The sequence below is a fragment of the Filicampus tigris genome, chromosome 16 (genome assembly GCF_054856515.1).
Source record: "Filicampus tigris isolate MCC_2025a chromosome 16, RoL_Ftig_1.0, whole genome shotgun sequence".
Taxonomy (NCBI): Eukaryota; Metazoa; Chordata; class Actinopteri; order Syngnathiformes; family Syngnathidae; genus Filicampus; species Filicampus tigris.
Window position 1 is genome coordinate 12,399,539 of NC_141232.1, and position 21,366 is coordinate 12,420,904.

General features: G+C 41.2%; 4 protein-coding genes across 14 annotated transcripts in view; 1 reads left to right on the top strand and 3 right to left on the bottom strand.

Annotated features, from left to right (window-relative positions):
• Positions 1-298: 298 nt before the first annotated feature.
• On the bottom strand, positions 299-4,092 carry hao1 (hydroxyacid oxidase (glycolate oxidase) 1). Its single transcript, XM_086056255.1, has 8 exons — positions 3,897-4,092; positions 3,078-3,229; positions 2,240-2,510; positions 1,888-2,060; positions 1,432-1,523; positions 910-1,068; positions 509-578; positions 299-429 (listed from the first exon to the last, which is right to left on the bottom strand). Exons 1-8 carry the CDS (start codon positions 4,031-4,033, stop codon positions 362-364), a joined length of 1,122 nt encoding a protein of 373 aa, XP_085912381.1. The 5' UTR covers positions 4,034-4,092; the 3' UTR covers positions 299-361.
• Positions 4,093-6,273: 2,181 nt separating this feature from the next.
• Positions 6,274-10,654, bottom strand: LOC147134785 (uncharacterized). The gene is made up of 6 exons (XM_086056778.1): positions 10,485-10,654; positions 9,362-9,777; positions 9,136-9,281; positions 8,290-8,458; positions 8,049-8,211; positions 6,274-7,799 (listed from the first exon to the last, which is right to left on the bottom strand). Exons 2-6 carry the CDS (start codon positions 9,665-9,667, stop codon positions 7,492-7,494), a joined length of 1,092 nt encoding a protein of 363 aa, XP_085912904.1. The 5' UTR covers positions 9,668-9,777; positions 10,485-10,654; the 3' UTR covers positions 6,274-7,491.
• Positions 10,655-11,510: 856 nt separating this feature from the next.
• Positions 11,511-13,871, top strand: pex12 (peroxisomal biogenesis factor 12). The gene is made up of 4 exons (XM_086055865.1): positions 11,511-11,716; positions 12,033-12,168; positions 12,348-12,883; positions 12,956-13,871. The coding sequence occupies exons 2-4, from the start codon at positions 12,046-12,048 to the stop codon at positions 13,350-13,352; spliced, it is 1,056 nt and encodes a 351-aa protein (XP_085911991.1). The 5' UTR covers positions 11,511-11,716; positions 12,033-12,045; the 3' UTR covers positions 13,353-13,871.
• A 1,362-nt stretch (positions 13,872-15,233) lies between these two features.
• The window catches only part of hdac5 (histone deacetylase 5), a 48,465-nt gene continuing 42,332 nt past the window's right edge, over positions 15,234-21,366 (bottom strand). For 8 of the 11 annotated variants that reach the window (XM_086055313.1, XM_086055307.1, XM_086055309.1 and 5 more), the window contains 2 exons: positions 21,167-21,202; positions 15,234-21,081 (listed from right to left, as the gene is read on the bottom strand). In XM_086055313.1, the coding sequence (XP_085911439.1) occupies positions 21,042-21,081; positions 21,167-21,202 (76 nt within the window). In that variant the 3' untranslated portion in view covers positions 15,234-21,041. Of the gene's footprint in view, positions 21,203-21,366 lie in introns of all 11 variants that reach the window. The other 3 variants (XR_015090092.1, XR_015090093.1, XM_086055305.1) reach the window with 3 other exon arrangements.

A 21,366-nucleotide genomic window follows, 5' to 3' on the forward strand; every position in this document is an offset into this window, starting at 1 on the left:
AAAAGGGCAAATTCAAAAGACTTTCAAGATTTAAATATAATTTACAATGAAGGTTGAATAATTGTTCAACTGTACATAAATATGTATGGCTCTTTTTTTCATGCAGCTCATATTCACCCAAACCAAATTTTTCACACATCATTTGCTACTGACCAATCTGGAAAAAAAAAATCTGCAACATTTTTATTCATTTTCTGTAATTTTCAGTTCCGTCTGTATTGTAGTCGGAAAGTCGTATAAATGAATAGGATCAATATAGGGACGAACATCAAGCAGAAGTAATTTCTTTTCACTTCAATAATGTTTTACTGTACTGTATTTCCAATTCAAGAAAGAAGTTATGCATCCATGGTGATCCAATTTAAATTCTTGAAGTGACCTCCACTCTCCTGACCAAGGATCTGCTTACCTCTGATAGGGAACGACAACCTGCTCACATAAATGCAAATGATTACTAGTAGATATGTCTAGATTTGCGTGCGTGTGTGTTTGCGTGCGTGTGTGCTACCTGCCAAGGCCATTGCTAGTTTCAGCTCCTCTTTGAGAAGTTGCAGAACTGCAATAACGCCTTGTTCCCCCTGAACACCAGACATATTGCATAATTGTATGTAAACATATTTAGTTGATTCCATCAATTTGCTAATTGGTATATCGTCACACAATTTACACATAATCCAGGATTTGTGGGGGAAAATGATGAAGATTTGGTCAAAAGACTTGACTGTGGGGCAGACCTGCTATCCGCTCTGTTACCTGGCAACAGAAGATAGCTCCCTGAAATAATTATTCATTCATAATTATTCACAACTATTAAGTTGGGACCGGTTTAACATAACATGAGAAGTGTCCAGGCTGGTCAACTTTTAAATTTACTAACCACCACAAGTAGAGTCTCTTGGCTTTCCTCACCTCACAGGAAAGGCCCCACAGCACAGGCCGACCGACGAAGACAGCCTTCGCTCCCAAGGCGAGCGCCTTCAGGACGTCGGTCCCTCGCCTCACTCCGCCATCCAGGTAGACATCGCAGCGACCTTTTGCTGCCTCCACAACCTCCTCCAACACATCAAGCTAAATACACGCACACATGCATAAAAGGAATGTCTGGTTATCATTAGTGTAAGGCATTGGTCTTTCTGGTACTGCTGTTTATAGCAAAAAAATGGTTGTAAATGACAACAATGTATCACACCATGCATCTTTCAAATGTTAATGATATATGGCAACTGGCGGCCAATTATATATGATATATTATATATATATATTATATATATATATATATATATATATATATATATATATATATATATATATATATATATATATATATATATATATATATATATATATATATATATATATATATATATATATATATATATATATATATATATATATATATATATATATATATAATATATATATATAACACACCGTGGCAGGAACACCATCCAGTTGTCGCGCTCCATGGTTGGACACCAAGATGCCATCAACGCCATGGTTCACGGCCCTGGCAGCATCCTCCCCTGAATACAGACACACACATACACACACACAATATACCATATGGGTTTATTTCCAGAGGTGAGCATTCGTGAGAGCCTTCACTAGTCTAAGCATGGAATTCTGATTAATACTGTTTGTGGAATATGAGTTAAGCAGCAAAATCCACCTGTTTCTAGCCATCTTAGGGGGTGGCCATTTTGTCACTTCTGTCAACTAAAAATGACATCACAGTTGTTCAGGGCTCAAGCAACAACCAATAACGGCTCTCCTGTTTTCTGAAGTTGAGCCGTGATTTGTCGTCATCCGAGCCCTTAGCGAATGTGATGTCATTTTCAGTCGACAGAAGTGACAAAATGGTCGCCACTGTGTTGTGTGTACGCGTACCAGTTAGCACTCCTTTCACAATCACAGGCAGGTGTGTGTTTTTCTTGAGCCAGGTAATGTCATCCCAGCAGAGAGCAGGATCGATGGCTTTTGCGACATAAACAGCCAAGCCACTGTCACTGCCATAGTCTCCCTCCGAGAAAGCCAAGGAGTCTGTTGAGAAGTTAGACAATCTGGAACATAAACACACGTGGGGCGTATGAGCGTGAATGAGGGGAAGCGTGACAAAATGTCCTTCAACATGCTCATCTGTGGAAAGCTGATCTGACATTTATTCGATATTCTTAATATCCTTGGTCCATGTACTAGTATGCTCTTCGTCCTCATTGGTGAGACTTTTCAAAAGTCCTACCTGAGATGTGAAGGCAATTTAAAACAGTTCCGCATGTCCTCCAGCCTCCTCCCCAAGTAGGGCGTATCCACGGTAACGAAGATGGCCTTGTAGCCCGCCTCTTCTGCTCGGCGGACCAGCGAGAGAGTCAGCTCTCTGTCCTTGTAGATGTAGAGCTGCAGCCAGAGCACACCGCCGACGCCTGGCGAGCTTGTCATCGCTGACATCACTTCCTCGATTGTGGAGGTGGCCCACGAGCTCAGCATCATTCCCGTCCCCGCTGCTCGGCATGCTGGGAAAAAATACGACTCCGATTGTTGCAGTGGTCACTGGACAAGCCATTGAAGTCACATCAATGTCATTACGCTTTAAGAAACTGTATTGATATGAGTTGAGGAGTTTCATTTAGACATTCATCGTACTATGCCAGAATTTTGTTGAAGTGAGTTGAAGAGTTTCTTTTAGACAAAAACAGTGCTTTTCCACCATCAATAAGAAATTATAAACCTTTTTGGTGTGTGGCATCAATTACTTGAATATTTTTTATATTTACAGTATGGCTCGAGAGCATTGTATTTAATATACAGCCTGAGCACCAATCTGTGTGAAGGCCCTCTTAGAAGGAGTATTTATTATTATTTTTAAGTCCAAAAATTGCCTTCTCGGGGGGGCTCAACATGACAAAAGAATACCTAATGGTTGCAAGTGTGTGTATGTGTGTGTAAACATATTTAAACCCCACGTCCACCCAATGATGCGGGATGCTTCGGATCACATCTCAATCAGTCTTATTTCAATTCCAGGTTCATGGTGTATAAAAAAAAACAAAAAACAAAACAAAGTCACTGCGTGTGTTTACCCCTTGCAGTAGCTGTCTCGCCATCTGGATGAGCCATCCTCTGCATAGCGGTGGCTGCAACACACAGGGGCATGCTGAGCTTGTGGCCCAACACCGACACACTCAGATCCACACAGGACACGTCCCTCAACACCCGAGGGATCAGGCGCCACCTACAATCAGATGGATCACTCTGTTAATAATAATAATAATAATAATAATAAAAAAAGACAACAAACCCACACCTTCTTGATGTGTTGTAATTAAGTTGTTAGCACGTGGAAAACAGATGTGGCTCTAAGCTGAGTGTTGATGGCTTTACGTTACTTACCATTATTATTATTAGATAACTTCATATCATTGTGCTTGATCTGATTATGCGTGTTTGTCCAACCAATGGAAAAGTGATAAAAGAGCGCCACCTCATTACATGCACTGTATGCAAACATACTGTATGTTTATTCTGCGCAACGCTATCTCACTGTGTAAGCACACTTTGGGATCTATCTCAAATGTGATAAGTCTCAATTAGTGTGCCACCTATTTGGAGACAAGACAATGTGAATTAAAAGTCCCGTATTTGGCATCCACCCGCGCAATCAACCAACTAAGTTTTACAAACTGCAACTGCACACATGCCAATCAAAACTGAGCACTATCATCATTATGATATATTAAAGGCAAACGTACATCATAAACACAGGAGGGCATCCACCTACATTCCAAAAAGGTGTTAGGTTAATTGAAATTTAAATTGCACACACGTGAGTCCGTTCAACATAAAGGGAAAAAAAAAAACAATACTTGCCATTAAAGGTAACATTGTTGCGTGCGCCATACCTTTTGAAGGCCGCCACATTGTCAGCCAGCGTGATCTGCTCCTCGGCACCAGAACTGTAGTAGTCATAGACAGCTTTAGGAAGAAACTTCCTGGCCTCCACCTCGAAGTCAGACACACACACGCGCTTCCCTGACATTGCTCCTGAAGCTCACTTCACTTGTGCTCAGTGAGGTCTAGCGAAAGAGCGTGGACAAACTGTGGTACGCAGAGGCCATGTAATCATTAACCTACTGCAAGGCCTCATAAGCCCACGCACGCCATTTTCTCAATCAATCCATGATGAGTAAAAGGGGAAGAGGGAATGTTTTGTATAGTAAGATAAACCCTTCTGTATTTGAATTGCGTTCATTTTTGACTGATTACTCCAAATTGACCTTTAAAATCTCTTTTTTTCGGTGTGGCAAAGTTCAAACAGTAACGTGTTTTGGAACTAGTCTAAGTAGGCTCTCACCTTTGAACTGTTTTGTTTATGCACAGTAGAACTGCGGTTGGATCAGTCTTCATTGTCATTTCCACCACACACCAGCAGCATTGCCTGTCCTGTCCTGTCCTGTCCTCTGCTGAACTGCCAGATCCTGTTCTTTTTGCTGCTTGTCATGTTCCTTCCCCACAAGGTAGATAAAATCTTTGTAATGTTGCCGCTGTTTGGCTGCTATTTTGATTGTGTTGTTCTTTTTGCTCAGTTCTCTCGCTCAGTCCGTCCCCTCTTCGGCATCATTCTGTCCGACTGCATTTCCAACAACAGAGGGAGTATATCAAACGCTCCTCTTGCACCGACAAACAGCTCTGACACGAAAAGGCGTAAAGATCATACATGGAAATAACGTTAAGTGCACAGGTGTCTATAAAGTCACCATGTGCTTCCTTTTTTTGCTGGACAAACAGAGGAATCCTTCAGTGTGGTTAAGTCTGATGAATAATGATCAAAGAATATGCGTCATTAATCATTATCCATCCATCCATGTGGCACTTAACCTCACCAGGGTCACAGGTGTGCTATAGCCCATCCCAGGTGACTTTGGGTGAGAGGTGAGGTGCACGATGAACTGGCGGCCAGCCAATTGCAGGGCACAAATAGACAAACGATTTTAAAATGATCTGCCATTGGTTTAATAGAAATGTTCAAATCCAAAGTCCAAAGTACTAGTGGCATCGGTTAGTGACCATTCCTGACCTATGTCTATCAAGTAACCACACTCACACACACACGCACAAAAAGACACTTATACACTCGCGTACACACAGTCAGATAGACGTACACACAAGCACATTCAAATACACGTGCACTAAACACGCAACACACACACACACTGCTGAGTACATTTAGTGCTATATAACAGGTCATTTGCATCACTCTAACCCATCCCCCCCTTTTTTTTCAGTAACTAGCACTAAATCTGTCTCTAATCCTTGTTGTTACAGTCTGCTCGGCTTTTTACTCCCAACCGAGAGATGCAGAGATCGCCTATTTGGGACACAAGTCCAACATGGCTGCACAAATTTTTGGGACATCATTTCATGAAGAGTTTTTTTTGGTTGTAGCATTAGCTTCAATTACAACCATTCTGTATATGCAACAATAAATGGTATAGAGGGAGCCCACAGGATAAAAACAGTGGTAATCTGAGCTGTTGACTGATCTCTGCCTTCCTAATACAGGAAAGACAAACACACACACAGACACAAACACAGAAATTCAAACATTCTTCATTACATCTGTTTTGCTCCATGATATAAATGATATGGACATTTTTGTTTTGTGCCATAAAGTCCAGCACTAATCCTTGAATGGTCTACAAACCGTAATAAAATTGTTAAAGATGATTATTTTTTTCCTAACTAGACAATCATGATTTTTTTTTCTTTTAATTTACTTACATTTTTACACTTGCTATAATCCCTCCAGGGGGAAATTCAACACCTTTGTGTAGAGGTTTAGTCCAGATTGTACCCAGTCTCTTACTCAAAGTCAGCTGGGTTATATGCTCCAGCTCATCTGTGGCCGTAATGGGAGCAAGCGAAAATTAAATGCATGAGTGGATAAACTTTAAACATACGGATGTTGTTGGTTTTTTTGGTCTCAATGCATCACTACCAAAATGAATTTGAAGGAAAACCACAAAGATAATTTCACTGATGGCTTCGTAGTACATTCGCCTGATTTCAGCGCAAGCAGCGTGGGTTCTGTTCCTACTCCGTGATCGTGTGAATGCGAATTGTTGTCCGCCTCTACATGTTCCCTGCGACTGACTGGCGACTATTTTCAGAGTGTAGTGTATCTTTTTATCCGAAGTCAGTTGGGGTAGGTTCCAGCATCATGTGACCCTGAGCAGGACACGTGCTTTAGAGACTGAGTGAATGGACAAGATGTTTGTGGTATACACTCTCTCTTTATTTTAATTCGTTTCACAAAAAAGAGAAAGTACAGTTATTGTATGTATTATTTGCAGTAGCTTGACTCACAAGAGGTTTATTTGCTAGTTGTGGTGGATTCCCATGTTATTTCAAGACACAATGAAGCAGATAAAAGTTTGGACAAATTCACTATGTATATAGCTGTGTGTATGTCTGGGCACCCTTTAAAAATAATCTAATTTTCAGATGAAAAGGCATTGATTGTCATGTTTTTGAGGGCAGATTGAACCAAAATAAACATAGTATTTATTTTCCTTATGAAAGTCCAGTGTCTCACACCCTCTGAAATGCACCCTTGTTTGGGAAGTGCACAAACTATACATATTTTTGGTTATTATTTACACTATTCTGCCATCTGTCAGGCCGCACTGTCACAGGAAAAAAATGTTTTAGAAAATTAGTTCACTTTGCAATCAGCCTGAGAACTAGAAATAAGTCACAGGTGAGCTGTCAACGGGGGGCGTGGTGACCATTGGGATTTTTGTGAGGTTCCCGAACGGCCGGTGTATTTCTGTGCGGGCCGGTCTAACACCCCCTCAACGACGTATAGTGGTCTCGGTCGTCAGAGAGATCCGGCATGAGACAGATTTCATGCAAGATGCTCATTTCCTCGTTCTCTTATAAATCAGCAATGGAGAGTCTAATCCTTGTGATATTTTCAGAGGTTGAAGTGGGCAAAAATAAAGGTGTCCAAATACATTTTATTGCCGATTGATTGCCGTTTTTGAAAATTATTAGCGATGTATATGTACAATGATTTTGAATGGACACATTTGGTCCGGTTTCTTCCCTGACGCCCACCAAGACAGAAAAGTTAGTTATTTACTGATTTCTCCCCTAAAAATGTATACATTTGAAAATGCAAACCAATAAAATAAATAAATAAAAAACATGAACTGAGGTCGTATTTAAGAAAAATAAATAAATACATTTAAAAAAAAAAAAAAAGGACCATCCCGGCTGGATGCCTTTAAATCTCAAGTCCGCCCCGGTCTTTTCCTGTTTGGTGCTTGCGTGAGTTTTGTATGATTTTTTTCCCCCCCATATTCCAAACATGTTAGTTTAATGGAAGAACAAAAATTGTCTATCGGTGTGAATGACTGGCGACCAGCCCAGGGACTACCCTGCCTCTCACTTAAGTCAGCTGGGATATGCTCCAACTCAACCGTGACCCTGCTCTCAGGATGGGGGACTGTGGGTGTGGTTTTGGGATTCAGTGTCCCAGTTCTTGCCGTGGTTCCTTTTCCTGTTCCGTTCTGCCATTACTACGGCCGCCACCACCGTGACCAGCACGGTGACGGTGATGACGAGTACGGTGGCGGTTTCTGCGATGCACAGCTGGCTGTCTACCCAAGCCAGAGAAGCCCCGGCCAGCTGCGGCGGACGGTGACATGTCACGTTGCGGTAGTCGTCGATGTGGAGGTGGCGAACGTGAAGGATCTTGCTGAAGACGCGGTGCAGATCACAGTCGCAGATCCAAGGGTTCCCTGGTGAGAAGACGGCAAATTCGTGAAGACGAGAAGTGCAGTTGGGCAAGTATGTCCTTTGAAATTTGTAGAGGGTAAATTCTGCAGTGAGTAATTGATGTTCCACCCCCCTGCCGCTGCCTAAAATGGTTTATAATCGGGGGTGCATATAAGTGGTGCGCAGGTGCGCATCTTCACTGAAAATATAAAAGTGCGCAATAGAGCATTTTGTATTGTCACAAGGACATACGAAAGGGTGTAGAAGGCAACCTGAAAGCTGGATGTGTGTCGCTGTTGTGTGTAGACTGAGGAAGGTTTTGAATTTCAAGTGATGCAGGTTGTTTCCCTCCAGAGCAAGAACTGCCAGGCTATAGAGTGGAGCCAGAGCCTGTGTAGCGATCTCGGAAATGTTGTTATGACTCAGCTGGAGCACCTGCACAGACAGACGGACAAGTCAGAATTATGTAACAAGGCTTCTCTCCAGAATCATGCAGTGGCCTCACATTTTTACCTCCAGTCCAGGCAGCATGTCAAGGCTTCCTTGGAGCACTACAGCCAGTCTGTTGTTGTGCATGTAGAGCTGCCTGAGCCGTGAGAGGCCTCTGAACACACCAGGGCCCACTGAGACAAGATGGTTATGACTGAGGTCCAATTTCTCGACGTTGTCCAGGTACTCAAAGCTGACGTATGGACAGATGCAGTAGAGGGAAACAAAGGTCTTGATGTGAGGAATGTAACACAGATACTAGGCTCAGATGAAGGAAATGTTCAGTAATCTGACGACAAATGGGCAATGTGAATCTTTTAGTTCTAGTAACTGAAAGTATGCATACAAGTGTTCCTGGTACTTTAGGTTGAAACATGGCTGATAAAAAAAATTGTAGCAGCTTCAGAAACACAGAATATGTGAACAGGGACTTGTGCTTTTAGTGTCATCTGAATAAAACTAGAATGGTAGTCAAATTAAAGGATCTGATTTTTTGGATAAATACTGTGTTGTGTATTGTCTTGGGCGTAGTATGTTGTTTCCTTTTTCAATTTAATCCATTCATCCATTTTCTGTTCTGCTTATCATTTTCAGGGTGACTGGGCTGACTCTCTCGTACCGTGATCTGGGCCTAAAAAGTCCTTACAGTCCTTATCAACTAATGATGCCCCAGCTTGTTTTTCTGTTTGAATTTCAAAACAATATATAGTTGGGGACATACGGATTGCAGCATAATAACAATCATCATAATCATCGAACCGGGATGCAGCCTGCTGACTAAAACATAGATCTGATGACAGTGTAAAACTTTGATAAAGTGCTGCAGTTGTGTCCTGAAAAGGGGAGGGTCTAGATTCAAATGAGCAGAACCTGAATGCAGACAGACGATATAAATTGTTGTGCTCCAGTCGCAGCTCCCGGAGTGCAGACAGGCTCACTGAGAAGTCAGCGGGGAGATTTGTTAGCTGGTTCCCACTGAGATCCAGCTTGTCCAGGTAGGACAGGGAAAAGAATGCCTGTGGATACGAAAAAAAAAAAAAAATTAAATGATTCGCCGCTCAGTTAAATGTCGGTATCATCTATACTTCACTACAACCTGTGGTTGAAGGGCCTGTATCTGGCTGTTGGCCAGCACCAGCACCCGTAAGGACCACAGCCCGGTGAAGGCTCTGGTGCAAATTTCACTCAGGTTGTTTCCTCCCAGCTCCAGGAGCCAGGTGCCGTGCGGGAGCCCCCTGGGAACGTGTTCGAGCCCACGCTCACGGCAGTCCACCAAGTCAGTGTGCTCGTAACAAAGGCAATGGCGGGGACATAACCGTGTGCACTCCGCCGAGGGGAAAAAGAAGGAAGGTGAACCAATGGCTAGAAGGAGTAAAAGAAGCCTGGTAAGGAGGAGGCGCATGCTTTGTTGGAGAGATGAACAACTTTTGCATGAGTAGAGCAGCGGAGTGGTGGTTAGTTGTCACAATCTGCACCTCACTTCGTCCAATCTCTAAGTCAGCACTCTGGCACCTATGAAAAGACAATGTGATTATTTGACTATTGAATCATACAAGCGTCCACATTTGAATGAAAAAGAAAACACTAGTTTTGTTACACCCTTGTCCGGTGTAGTAGTCTGATAGACTATCGTACTGAAGCCTTTTAAAAATAGGTAGTGGTATTTAGTGATCACACAATCACAACAACAAAAAAAAAAAAATCAAGCAGAAAACCCAATAGTTCCTTTTCCCATAAAAAGAGGTCTATGTTAATATGCATAATAACCATGGACTCACCATATACCTAGTCTGGCCAGAGAAGCATTCTTAAATAATCACATTGACATTTAAACCATGTCTCATAAATAACACATGTTTTTGGCATAGCTTTTGTCATCTGAACAATCCTGCCCTCTGAGTATAATTACATCATCATCATTTAAAGTGGAACAGCTGGATTCATTCCTTTCTGATGGATCCCTGGCACCCTGACAATACAACTAAAATCTTCATTTTTCTATTATTTGCTTGAAGGCTGAGGGACCTTCTTAATGTCCCACAGTGGTAAACAGAGAACAAGAGACATTCCATGAACTGTTGGGAGTACATTTTTCATGTTCCTAAAACGCTAAAATGTTATTTTTAAAAAAGGTCAAAACGTAAGTGGCAGGGTTTTATCATAATACAATTCAGGCTAAAACTAGTCTTATTTATTCAATTCGCAACACGTGAACTCACCATTCCTGCTGAGGAGCTCCATCCTTTTGCAGAAAACATTCCAGCGAGACAGTCAATGCCACCAGATGATGACGACGACGACGATGATGATGGGAGAGACTTTGGTGCAGCCAGTGAGCTGTGTCAGTAATCCCATAATCCTTTCCAATCACCAAATGTTTCCTCTCATCCACTAAACTGGCATCTCATCAGATGTTTTCATCCACCCTCTGTCCCTCCTATTTTCTCTTAATACCGCCTGGGGGCTGTGTGGTGTCTCCCCATCCATCTGTTTCATGGACTCTTGGATTATATAAAGACTGATACAGTGGAATTTGACTGGGAATATGCGTGTGGGTGTGCACTTTTGGGGGAAAATCCCAAAGTAAGATTGGATTTAAATTTATAGGTATCACTGGCCACATAAAAACATTAATAATTATTATCATCATCATCGAGGTTAAGCGGTACGGATGATAAATTAATGAATTCTAATTGTAGCAACCCTTGGATCCCTAAAGAGAGTCTCGACTGATGCAAAGGTGTCTTTTATTTTAGTTGCAGCAGCATCATCATCATCACACAGGTGTCAAAGTCCTCTTCTGAGTGAAAATTAAGCATATATCAAGATAGGGTCTGGAGAAAAAACTTTGTGGCTCAGGCTCAAATAAATCAACTTCCCAATTACCCACACCTGTGTGTCTACCTTTACGCGTCATCCTCTTGTGGCGCTACAGTGTCACTCAAAAGACAAAATTCAATCATCAGAGCACAAATCAACCATCCAATTCCAACGTACATATATACGGAATTTCATATTTATAGAAAAGCACAATGTAAACAAACACATTTAAGTAATAAAACCTGCTTTAGTCCAGACAAAATAAAAAGCATACAAGGACTAGTGTGGTCCTTTACACTAATTATTTTTACAATTATTATTATTTTTTTTAATGATTATTATATGGTTAATCACGCTACTGAAAGCGCGACTTCGCGGAACGTTTAAATAAAGTTTTGGTTTAAAAAAAAGGCGTGTAATGCGGAAGTAGTGGTGTTCTCAAGCGAGTGACAGACAACATCAATGCACGGTGCACTAAATCGAACAGCCGCTTATGTGTTTCCTTCTAAAATGGACAAGTGTTTGAAATGACAGCGTGGGATGTCAACGAAACTCGAATAGACGCCAAGGAACATCAGAGGCGATCAGAAAGTCCTGTTCGTTTACAGCTAACATTCAGTTAAGGTCGAGGGTGAGGAATGTTGTCATGCTTTACTTCATTGTATGACACGAAACGATCATTTATCATCGCGTGTTTTTGTTTTTTTCCCCCCACATTTTGCAAAAATGCATACATACAGTTTCACGTAATCATGATTTCGTCATTATCTGTACGAGAGAAGTGTCTTTGGGAACTTCGAAGTGACGTGTCCCTGTACTTTTGAAATCATGTGAAATCCATACTGGGATTCAACCACAATTTTATTAACTTAATAGTTTTTTTTTCCTGAACACATTTCAACAAGAGGTAACAATACAGTTTTCATCCTCTTGATGGTGATTGACAGGTGTGCAGTAGTCATGGCTGAGGCCGGCGCTCATCTGACCTCCAGCAATGTGCGAGACCAGCCGTCCATCTTTGAGGTTCTGGCTCAGGAGTCTCTGATGGAGGCGGTGAAACCAGCGCTGAGCCACGCCATCAAGGTGAACCACCCATGCTCAGTACTTTCAGACACACCAAAACAAAATTTAAACAATTGCAATAAATCCATTGAAACAAAACACCTCTGATACTTTGAGAATCATTGAGCCAATGTAAACTGGGACTTTACGGGCAAGGCATGTTTGTAACAATACTTTGGCCTCTTTTCTTATCTTCTCAGGTTCTCGCAGAGTCTAACCCGTCCCGCTTTGGTTTCCTGTGGCGACACTTTGACGAGTTCTACCTCTTGCTCGACGTCCTCCTGCAGAAGCACTTCCTATCCCACTGTAGCGCCTCCTTCTCTGAGAACTTCTATGGTCTGAAAAGGGTTTCAGCAGGGCAGGGCCTTGCTGTTGGTCTTGGCCTACACACGATGGCCCGCTGGCGCTCCCTTCTTCTCCTGTGCCTCGTGCCGTATTTGCGGACTAAGCTGGAGGCCATGTTTGTACAGCAAAGGGAAGAGGAGGACTTCTCCATACGGCTGGCGCAGAGCAGGAGTCAGAGGCTGTACCGGGCAGCCGTGGCGGCCTACCCGTACGTCAATTCGGCCTGGCGGGCGTGGATCTTCTGCCAGCAGCTGCTCTTTGTCTTCGGAGCGGTGCGCACCCATAATCCTTTGCTGTGGCTGGCGAGGGTCCGACTGGCTCGACTCACCGAGCGAGATATCGGAGATATGGAGCTGAAAGCAAGCAAAATGGGAAGCCCGGTCGGCAACAGGTAGATATAAATAACAATATAATGGATAAAGTTCTTCAATCCAGGCCTCTAAATGCATTGTTTTGTTTGCAGCGCGTTGCAGAGGGTGTGGTGGTTGATGTCGCAAGCAACGAGGGGCGTGGCCGTCTCCCTATCCACCTCCCTCTCTCTGGGGGTCTTCTTCTTGCAGTTCCTGGAGTGGTGGTACTCGTCCGACAACCAGGCCGCCGTGAAGAGCCTCACGTCCCTCCCCGTGCCCCCGCCCCCTCTCCACCTACACACGGACGGTGCGCACTCCGCGGCGGCCGACGTGTCGCGCTGTCCGCTCTGCAGGCGGCTTCGCGTCAACGCCACAGTGCTGTCCACATCGGGCTTCGTCTTCTGTTACCGCTGCATCTACACGTACGTGAAAGCCAACCGCCGTTGTCCGCTCAGCGGCTACCCGAGCGAACTGCAGCACCTCATCAAGATCTACTCGCCAGACACGTAAATCAAACTTGGTGACTGAATTTTGAGGCTTGAATCGAGCATCTTCTCCCTCGGCCTTGTCGGTATCCTTCAGCAAGATATTGGACCTCCAGTTATCATCAGTGTGTGAATGAAATGCTACTTTCCTCCATTGAAAGGCTAAAACATCACTATGTGATTGATACATTGTGAAATGTCTATGAGTATCTTAAAGATTACTTGGACCAAATGAGATGTCCAATCAGTCACTTTTTTAGACACCACTATGCTGTATACTGTACTTTTCCAACTAATCATCAAACTTTGTATCAAATGTCAATTATAGTGGATCTACTCTATCTAAATGCACTTAAAAGATTAACATTATTTTAACCTGCTGTATTTTTGTCCTTTTACCACACAAATGTGATGTGATAAACAATATCACATGTAAACGAAGTGGGCTACAGGTACTATTAACTCAATCAATAACAGACATTTTCAGACCCTCTTTTACCCTGACCTTTGAAAAAAAAAATATGAATAAATTCCTGAGATTGAATGACTGGACTGTGAAAAAACATAAATATGTCTTTGGGATTGAATGAGTTTTAACTTCATTCACTGTGGAAAACACAGGACATGCAAAAACATCCTTAGTTGTTAAAAAAAAAAAAAAAAGTCACGTTATCCTTAAATCAGCCATTCATAAGTCTCAAAATTCCCAAGACACAATTATAAACATTTGTAATTTGGAATGAGTGTTTTGCATTTAAAGTGGAAGTCAACCCAAAAATGTTCTTGACAATATGTTCTATGCGCCTTCGCTAGTCTAAACACACCATTCTGATTCATATTATGTTTGTGTAATATGAGTTAAGCAGCAAAATCCACAATTTTTTTTAGCCATCTCAGGGAGCGGCCATTTTGTCACTTCTGTCGATTGAAAGTGACATCACGGTTGCTCAGGTAACAACCAATCACGGCTCAAATGTTTTCCGAAGCTGAGCCGTGATTGGTCGTTATCTGAGCCATAAGCGACTGTGATGTCATTTTCAGTCAACAGCGAGTGGCAAAATGGCCGCCCCCTGAGATGGACAAAAATGGGTGGATTTTGCTGCTTAACTCGTATTCCACAAACACAATATTAACCAGAATGGTGTGTTTAGACTAGTGAAGGCGCATAGAACATATTGTCAAGAACATTTTTGGGTTGACTTCCTTTTAAGCACTGCAGAGATCACAATGAGTGCAATCATTTTTGTGTTCTTGTAAAATGAATTGGCAAACTTAATGTATCAGATGAGTTAGAAAAAAAAAATAAAACCAGGTTCATTTTGGTCATTTGTATTGACGCTGCTACCTGCATGCTGTAAATAACTTATCAAAAACACTGTCACAAAATGATAAAATTGAGCTAGTGGATAAGACTTTTTAATGGAGACATACAGTATGCATTTTTTTTTCTTCCAAAATTAAAAAAATTCCAACAAACAAATCCAATGGAGCTCTGCTGACCTTTTGGCTTGTAGCCTACTAGTTTCATACTGGGTGGTCTGGCCACAGCTAGAGTCTCATGAGGGGCATGACAGGGGCCGTTATGTAAATTATTCAACGTGACTACACAATTTACAAAATTCGGAACACCACACTGAGTGACACACACTGAAATAGGCAGATAAAGATTAACTTTGGTGTGTCATTTGACCACTTGATGAGTGAGCAGCCATTCCAAAAAAATAAAAAGTCAGTTTTCCATGATACACTGTATGTCCCGCGTGGCCTGAAAATTGGGAGCAAAGTTTGCCGGACAGAATTGAGCCAAATCCATAGAAATGCTAAAAAACATTAGCGGATCATTAGAAATGTGCATTCATGTCAATAGAGGAGCCTGCCACGCACATTCAGTGAAATGCAAGCAGCAGTCAGTGAATTGCTTTATTGAGATTCCAGACAAGTTTAACAACAGGCCCACTTAAAAAAAAAAAACAACAAAGAAACAGATATTCAGGATCAACATCACAACTTTACAGTGAAGGATATTGAAAACGGGCTTCGACGCAATATCCACAAAGCCCTGAACTGAATGTGAGTGCCAATCACCACGAGAGTCAGCATCCCTTTCAACCAAAAGGAAATCGATTCGACAAGAAGGGCGGGAGGGAAGAAAACAAGTCTCATCATCAATAATAGTCACAGTAATAGATTGCTTGGATAGCTTGTATTGCACATGTGTACACTTATATGCACTTTATATACACGTGAGTAGACAATGGAAAATTTTTCTCTCGTAGTTTTTCAATCAACAAGAAGGACAAAAGGAATGTGCTTGTGATCAGTTCCAACCAAACGATATTTGAAGGTTTTCGGTCATGAGCCGGACGAGAGAAGAAAAAAAAAGAGGGAAGATCCCTGCTCCTAAAAACAAAAACCAAACAAACAAAAAAAAACAGCAAGGTCCCACTGAATACAACCTTTTCTCACAAATGTCCAAATATATATGTACGCCCACCCTGCCCCTGGCCACCACGTGTTTGCAAGACATACAGTACATGTACACCACAGTATCAAACATAGAAAAGAGAGGATTAAGTCATACGTGTTTGTTTGTGTGTATGTGTGTGTTATAAAGTCGTGGACATGCTTGGTCTTGGCAAATGTCGATTTAACGCTAAAATGTATATCGTCACTTCGTCAAGCAGAAGTCGGCTTCCCAGCTGCAAATTGTGCTTTTACAGTAAATGGCCTCAGGCAACAAAAACACATATGACCATTTTGGCTTGATATTACTCGTGGGGATAATAGCAATCAAAACTTGAGAGAAGGTCAAATTAAGTCACCTGTAAAGGTTATTGTGCATTTTTGGTTCAAAGTGAAACAGGCCAATATCGTGGAATTTTTGCGAGAAGTGTAATTGGTTGAGCAATAATGGCTAAGTAAGTACATTAGCCACAGAGTGAACTTTCATGTACCATTTTACTGTAATTATGAGTAAGGCTCAACCGATTAATCAGCTGGCCGATATTAGCCGATTTTTTTTAAAAAACACATTACAAATTGACAAAGATAGTGATTTTCAACCCGCGCCCCCACACAAATAACATCGGCAGATTTTTCTCTTTTGTAAACAAATACTAAAGAACAAAGTATTGTAAATCAGCTAAATGTTCTGCCTATAGTTCATATATTTATAGCTCTCAATGTTAAGGGACTGAAAAATACGTTCTTATTCTTTATATATATTTAGAAAAAATAATAGGTAGTTTTTGCAATTTTATTCTGCACAATTTTGGAAACAGTCTCGGCCTAAAAAAACTCAACATATTGGTCGGGTCCTAATTGTGAGTTTCCTACTGTGTTAGCCCAGGTTTGTGAGTCTACAGCGCGTTTCGATTGTGGGGAACTTAACTCCAGTACAATTTATCATGAAGCACTTTTTGCTATTTTCTGAAGCGTTCCAAAAAGTGTCGCTATGGCTGTATATAGGTCAAATGTTCACATTTTTGTCAAGTCAACATGATTCACACAAAGGGAAATTCATTTCATGTTACAGTTGTATAAACTTAATATTTTTGCATTGAATGAAGACAATACAATATGGAACAGTTTGACTAAAAAAAAAAAGTAATCTAACCATCTTCTAATATTTTTGTTTTTTCAGAGCGTTGAAGAATTTAGAGTAAATTTCTCTCAAGTGATATGAAACACCTCCAGGGATTAAGTGTTTTTGTTTTTCTTTGGCTTTGTCGTGCTCTTTTTGTTTTTTTTTGGTAATGCCCCCATAAAAGGGTACAACGAGCGTCTGGATTCCCAAGCAGATGTTGCGTCGAACATACAGCTAGCTACTTCAATGGTACATATTGTTCTTTTGGTGCCTGTTCTGAAACAAAGACATCATTTTTATTCCCAGCAACATCTATAAAATACCAATTTAGTCTGCAAGCACCTCCCTGTTCCTTCTCCATTACGGGTTGACAAAGGGTGAGCTGTTTTTTAAAAAAATATATATTTATGTTGTTGCTGTATTCTTCAGTGATTAACTCATTCACCGCCATTGACGTATTTATTTGTCTTTTCACAGTCCAGCCATTTAATCTCAGGAAGTCATTTATATTTTTTTCCAATTTTTTTCAAGCGTTAGAGTAAAAGAGTCTGGCAGTGAATGAGTTAACTTTTACACTTTTATGACAGTTAAGACTGTTGACTTAAACCTGGCCAGTGACATTCCGACAATGGGAAATTTGTTTTGGAATTTGAATAATCGTAGCCAAAAGTCATCACTGAAAGAGTTGTGTTATGGAAAGACTTTTGAGTATGACTTCCAATATCCTACTAGTGCGCTGAATTGTACTAGTATGCTCTTTGTCTTCATGTATGACATTTCTGATAAGAAGTACATTACGTGTAAGTCAAAACACTGATAAATGAAAAAAAAAAAACAGTGCACTAGGTGACGTCTGTGTACAACTAGTAAAAAAACTACTAGCAGAATTTCACAATGTCACCAGCAGCACTAGTAGCATGCAGCTGTCAACAAGTGCAGTTTTGCCTCACAGGTAACCTGCCCTTTTTCTACCAGTGTGTCATACAGTAGTGGAAAAAAAAACCCGTCACAAGTAAGACATTGGAATTCTATAAGCGACAGTATAAAATTCTACTAGTTAACGTAGTACTTCACTAGTAGCTCCAGTTAAGTGCAGATGTCAGTGTACAGTAACATGTCGAGCCTAATAGCTCTACACGTGTCCAAAAATGTCATACAGTAGTTGAAGAGCGGCCACGGGAAAAACAACACTAGTAAAACCGTGGTGATACTAGTGCGCTGAATTGTCATCATACTAGCACATGGACAATTCAGTGCACTATTAGGAGGATATCGAACAATTTCTCAGACAGCTTAAAACTTAAATATTGCATTCCACTTGGTGCATGTTTCACTGTACCGTTGTTCTTTTGTGCCCGCGTTAGCATCCAACGCTGTCGACTACAATGAATATTTGGCATCTACAGCCGTCGACGGCAGTGAATGAAGCGCGTTGGTGATGTGTCACCATGACAACACTCAAGACGCACACTGGTCCGAAAAGTGTGATATAGGTTGGAACAGATGAGACTCTGCAGCAGCGACCCACACCCTACACTGCAAAAATTCATGGGAGATAAAGTTTGCGTGAGGTTAAACGTTGGATTAGCTTCATTAGCTGTGGATGTTGATCACACATTGTAGGTAGTTTGCAATGTTTTTACAACAAATGGGTGGAAACAACAGAATTTCATTCCTCGGTGCCTGATGTTGGTCTGATTCGCTGACAACTGCTAAATCATATACAGTGATCCCCTCCCTGCAGGTTCTCGCTTCATTATTTGCTTCGGCCCATCTTGTGGCATCTATAGGCAACCTTTATAGGTTTGTAATTGTAAGTATTCTAAGTAATTGTAATAAGTTCCTTTTTATGTGCCAAAGGTTACATGTATGCAGACAACCCTCTTGTTCAATATGGGGACCGTGACATTGTACAATAATAACAGAGAAGAGCTAAGCAGCCCAGAAATGGTCGAAAAGGATCACTTAGCATCTTGGATCAAAATGAGTTTGCAATGAGTTTAAAGGGAGAGACATTGCATGGTCTTGCTCATGTGCACAAACATACAACAAATAAGGAGGGGGGGAAAAAAAAGCATATAGGCATTAGTTGCAATTATGGAGTTTTCAGCCACCGCTGGATATTCCCAAATTTGCATTTATCAATGATCTCCATACATGTAGTCCAGGCTTGGTCCTACCAGAGGAGCCAGAGCCTGCTGTCCACCTCCATTGACAACAATAACATCATCAAAATGTTTGACCACACTAAACAGGTGTTGCACTTCATTTAAGTCGAAAATATCCTCATAGAATATACTCATATAACCACTCTGTTAGGATAAAACACGGTTTCATCGCAATACACACACACATATATACACGTATATGTATATATACGTACATGTACGCGTATACGTGTGCATATGTGTGTGTATATATATATATATATATATATATATATATATATATATATATATATATATATACGTACAATATATTGAAAAAATATCGATATCACAATAATGGCCATATGCATATCGCAAAGACATGCATTAATTTTCTTATGGAATTGTATGCTTCTTGTATGCTGAATTTGACCAGTCGGATGAAAACTTACAGCACATTGCCACCCAATAGTTGGACATTATCTAGGGGAATTACAATCAATTTGTAAAGAACAGATGCGACTTGCTTATTTATGCTGCATGAAAAAAAAAATGTTCTTCTTTCATTAGATAATAAAAACGTCTTTAGGTACATATAAGAAATATCGCAATAATATCGATATTGCTATAGTCAACATCTATATCGTATATCGCATGTTTTTCCAATATAGATATATATATATATAGATATATATATATATATCTATATATATATATATATATATATATATATATATACACACACACACAGTATAATATGTATAACTAATTAAAAGGGAAAACCATCACAAAGCTGCCAAAATTCTCCGAGTACACCGTGTCATCTGGCAAAAGCTGATATACAGATGAAGCTCAGAATGCATCAAAAGGATCATTGTATTTGTATGAATGTTTTTGTTTCTGTCACTGTCACCCATCTTCACATTCAATTGATCAGACACACCTAAATAAACCTAGCTAAACGCATTAAAATACAACAGCCCTCAATGAATCCTCTTGTCACGAGGATTACAGGCTTCAGTGTTTCGTGAATGAATCCAATTTTTGCTTGTTCGGTAACTTGTAGAGTTGTTAATTAAAGAGAAACTCTTGTGTGTTTTTTTTTTTTTTTACACAGAAGTATATACAGATTTAGAAAGAATGACTGACGCTGTGATGCTGTGGGCAACAAGACAGGACATGTGACATCAGTACAAATAAAAAACAAAAACAAACAACTCCTAGAAATAAAAAAAAATTAAAAAAAAAAAAAAGAAGAGGGACAGGGTGGTCATACGCCACAATCCCACGGTCGCCTTTCGAGAGGAAAGAAAAAGAAAAAAAAAAAAGAAAAAAAAGAGGTGGTGGTTTCAAGTGACACACATGATATATTTCAAAGAATAAATAAAGCGTCTTTAAAGCTGGCCGGACCCCAGCCCCCTCAATTCTAAATGTGTTTCCATCTGTCACAACCTCTCCCTCTGACTCTCGAAAATACATAAAATTGACAAATTAAGGCAACCAGATGAGAAAAGGACAAGAAAATGAAGTGACCAAGTGAAGAGACAGCTATATGTGTGTGCGCATTGCTGTGTTCCTTCAGTCCTGATTGGCTGGTTTGTTTGCTGAGGTGCTGCGGTGGTTGCTATTTATTGTTTCTGATTGACCGTGTTCTCATTGTGTGTGCGTGTGTGTGTGTGTGTGGACAAAAAGGCACCTAGTTCCTCCTCATCCTCCGTTCATCTTCCAACTTCGTGCTCCATCAGCAAAGAGCCGCACTGTCCGACTGTCACTCACAGACGTGACGAGGTGACGAAAGAAGGGGACTCGGTGGTGCTGTGCGCAGGTCGAAAGGAGAGGAGGGAGAGTCAACGTTACGCGAGAGGCGTGTCCATGCCGACATGCCCCTCCTCCAGTTGCCATGGAGACGCTTACAATTTGTCTGCTCCTCCCATGGAGAGAACCGACTTTGTGTTGTGAGCGCTTCCTCCGCCATTCGAGGTCATCCACAACATTTCCACTCAGTGTGAATGTGTGTGTACCTATACACAATCCATAAGTAGGTAGAGTAGGTGCCAGGAGGAGGTTATGGTGGCATTCGTGTGGGCGGGCGGGCGGCCCTCTTACAAAACAGGCTCCTCTTCCATTGGCTCCTCTGTAGACCTGCATAGGAAGACACCAGAAATGACACGTATGACCCGCGATGCCGTCAGAAAGTAACGCAGTGCTCTAAAATACCCATTTCTTGCAGTGACGACTAATCTAGCGTGTGACTTCTCTCAGCGGAGTCATATGATTACAGCTGCTTTGCAAAGTCACATTTTGTC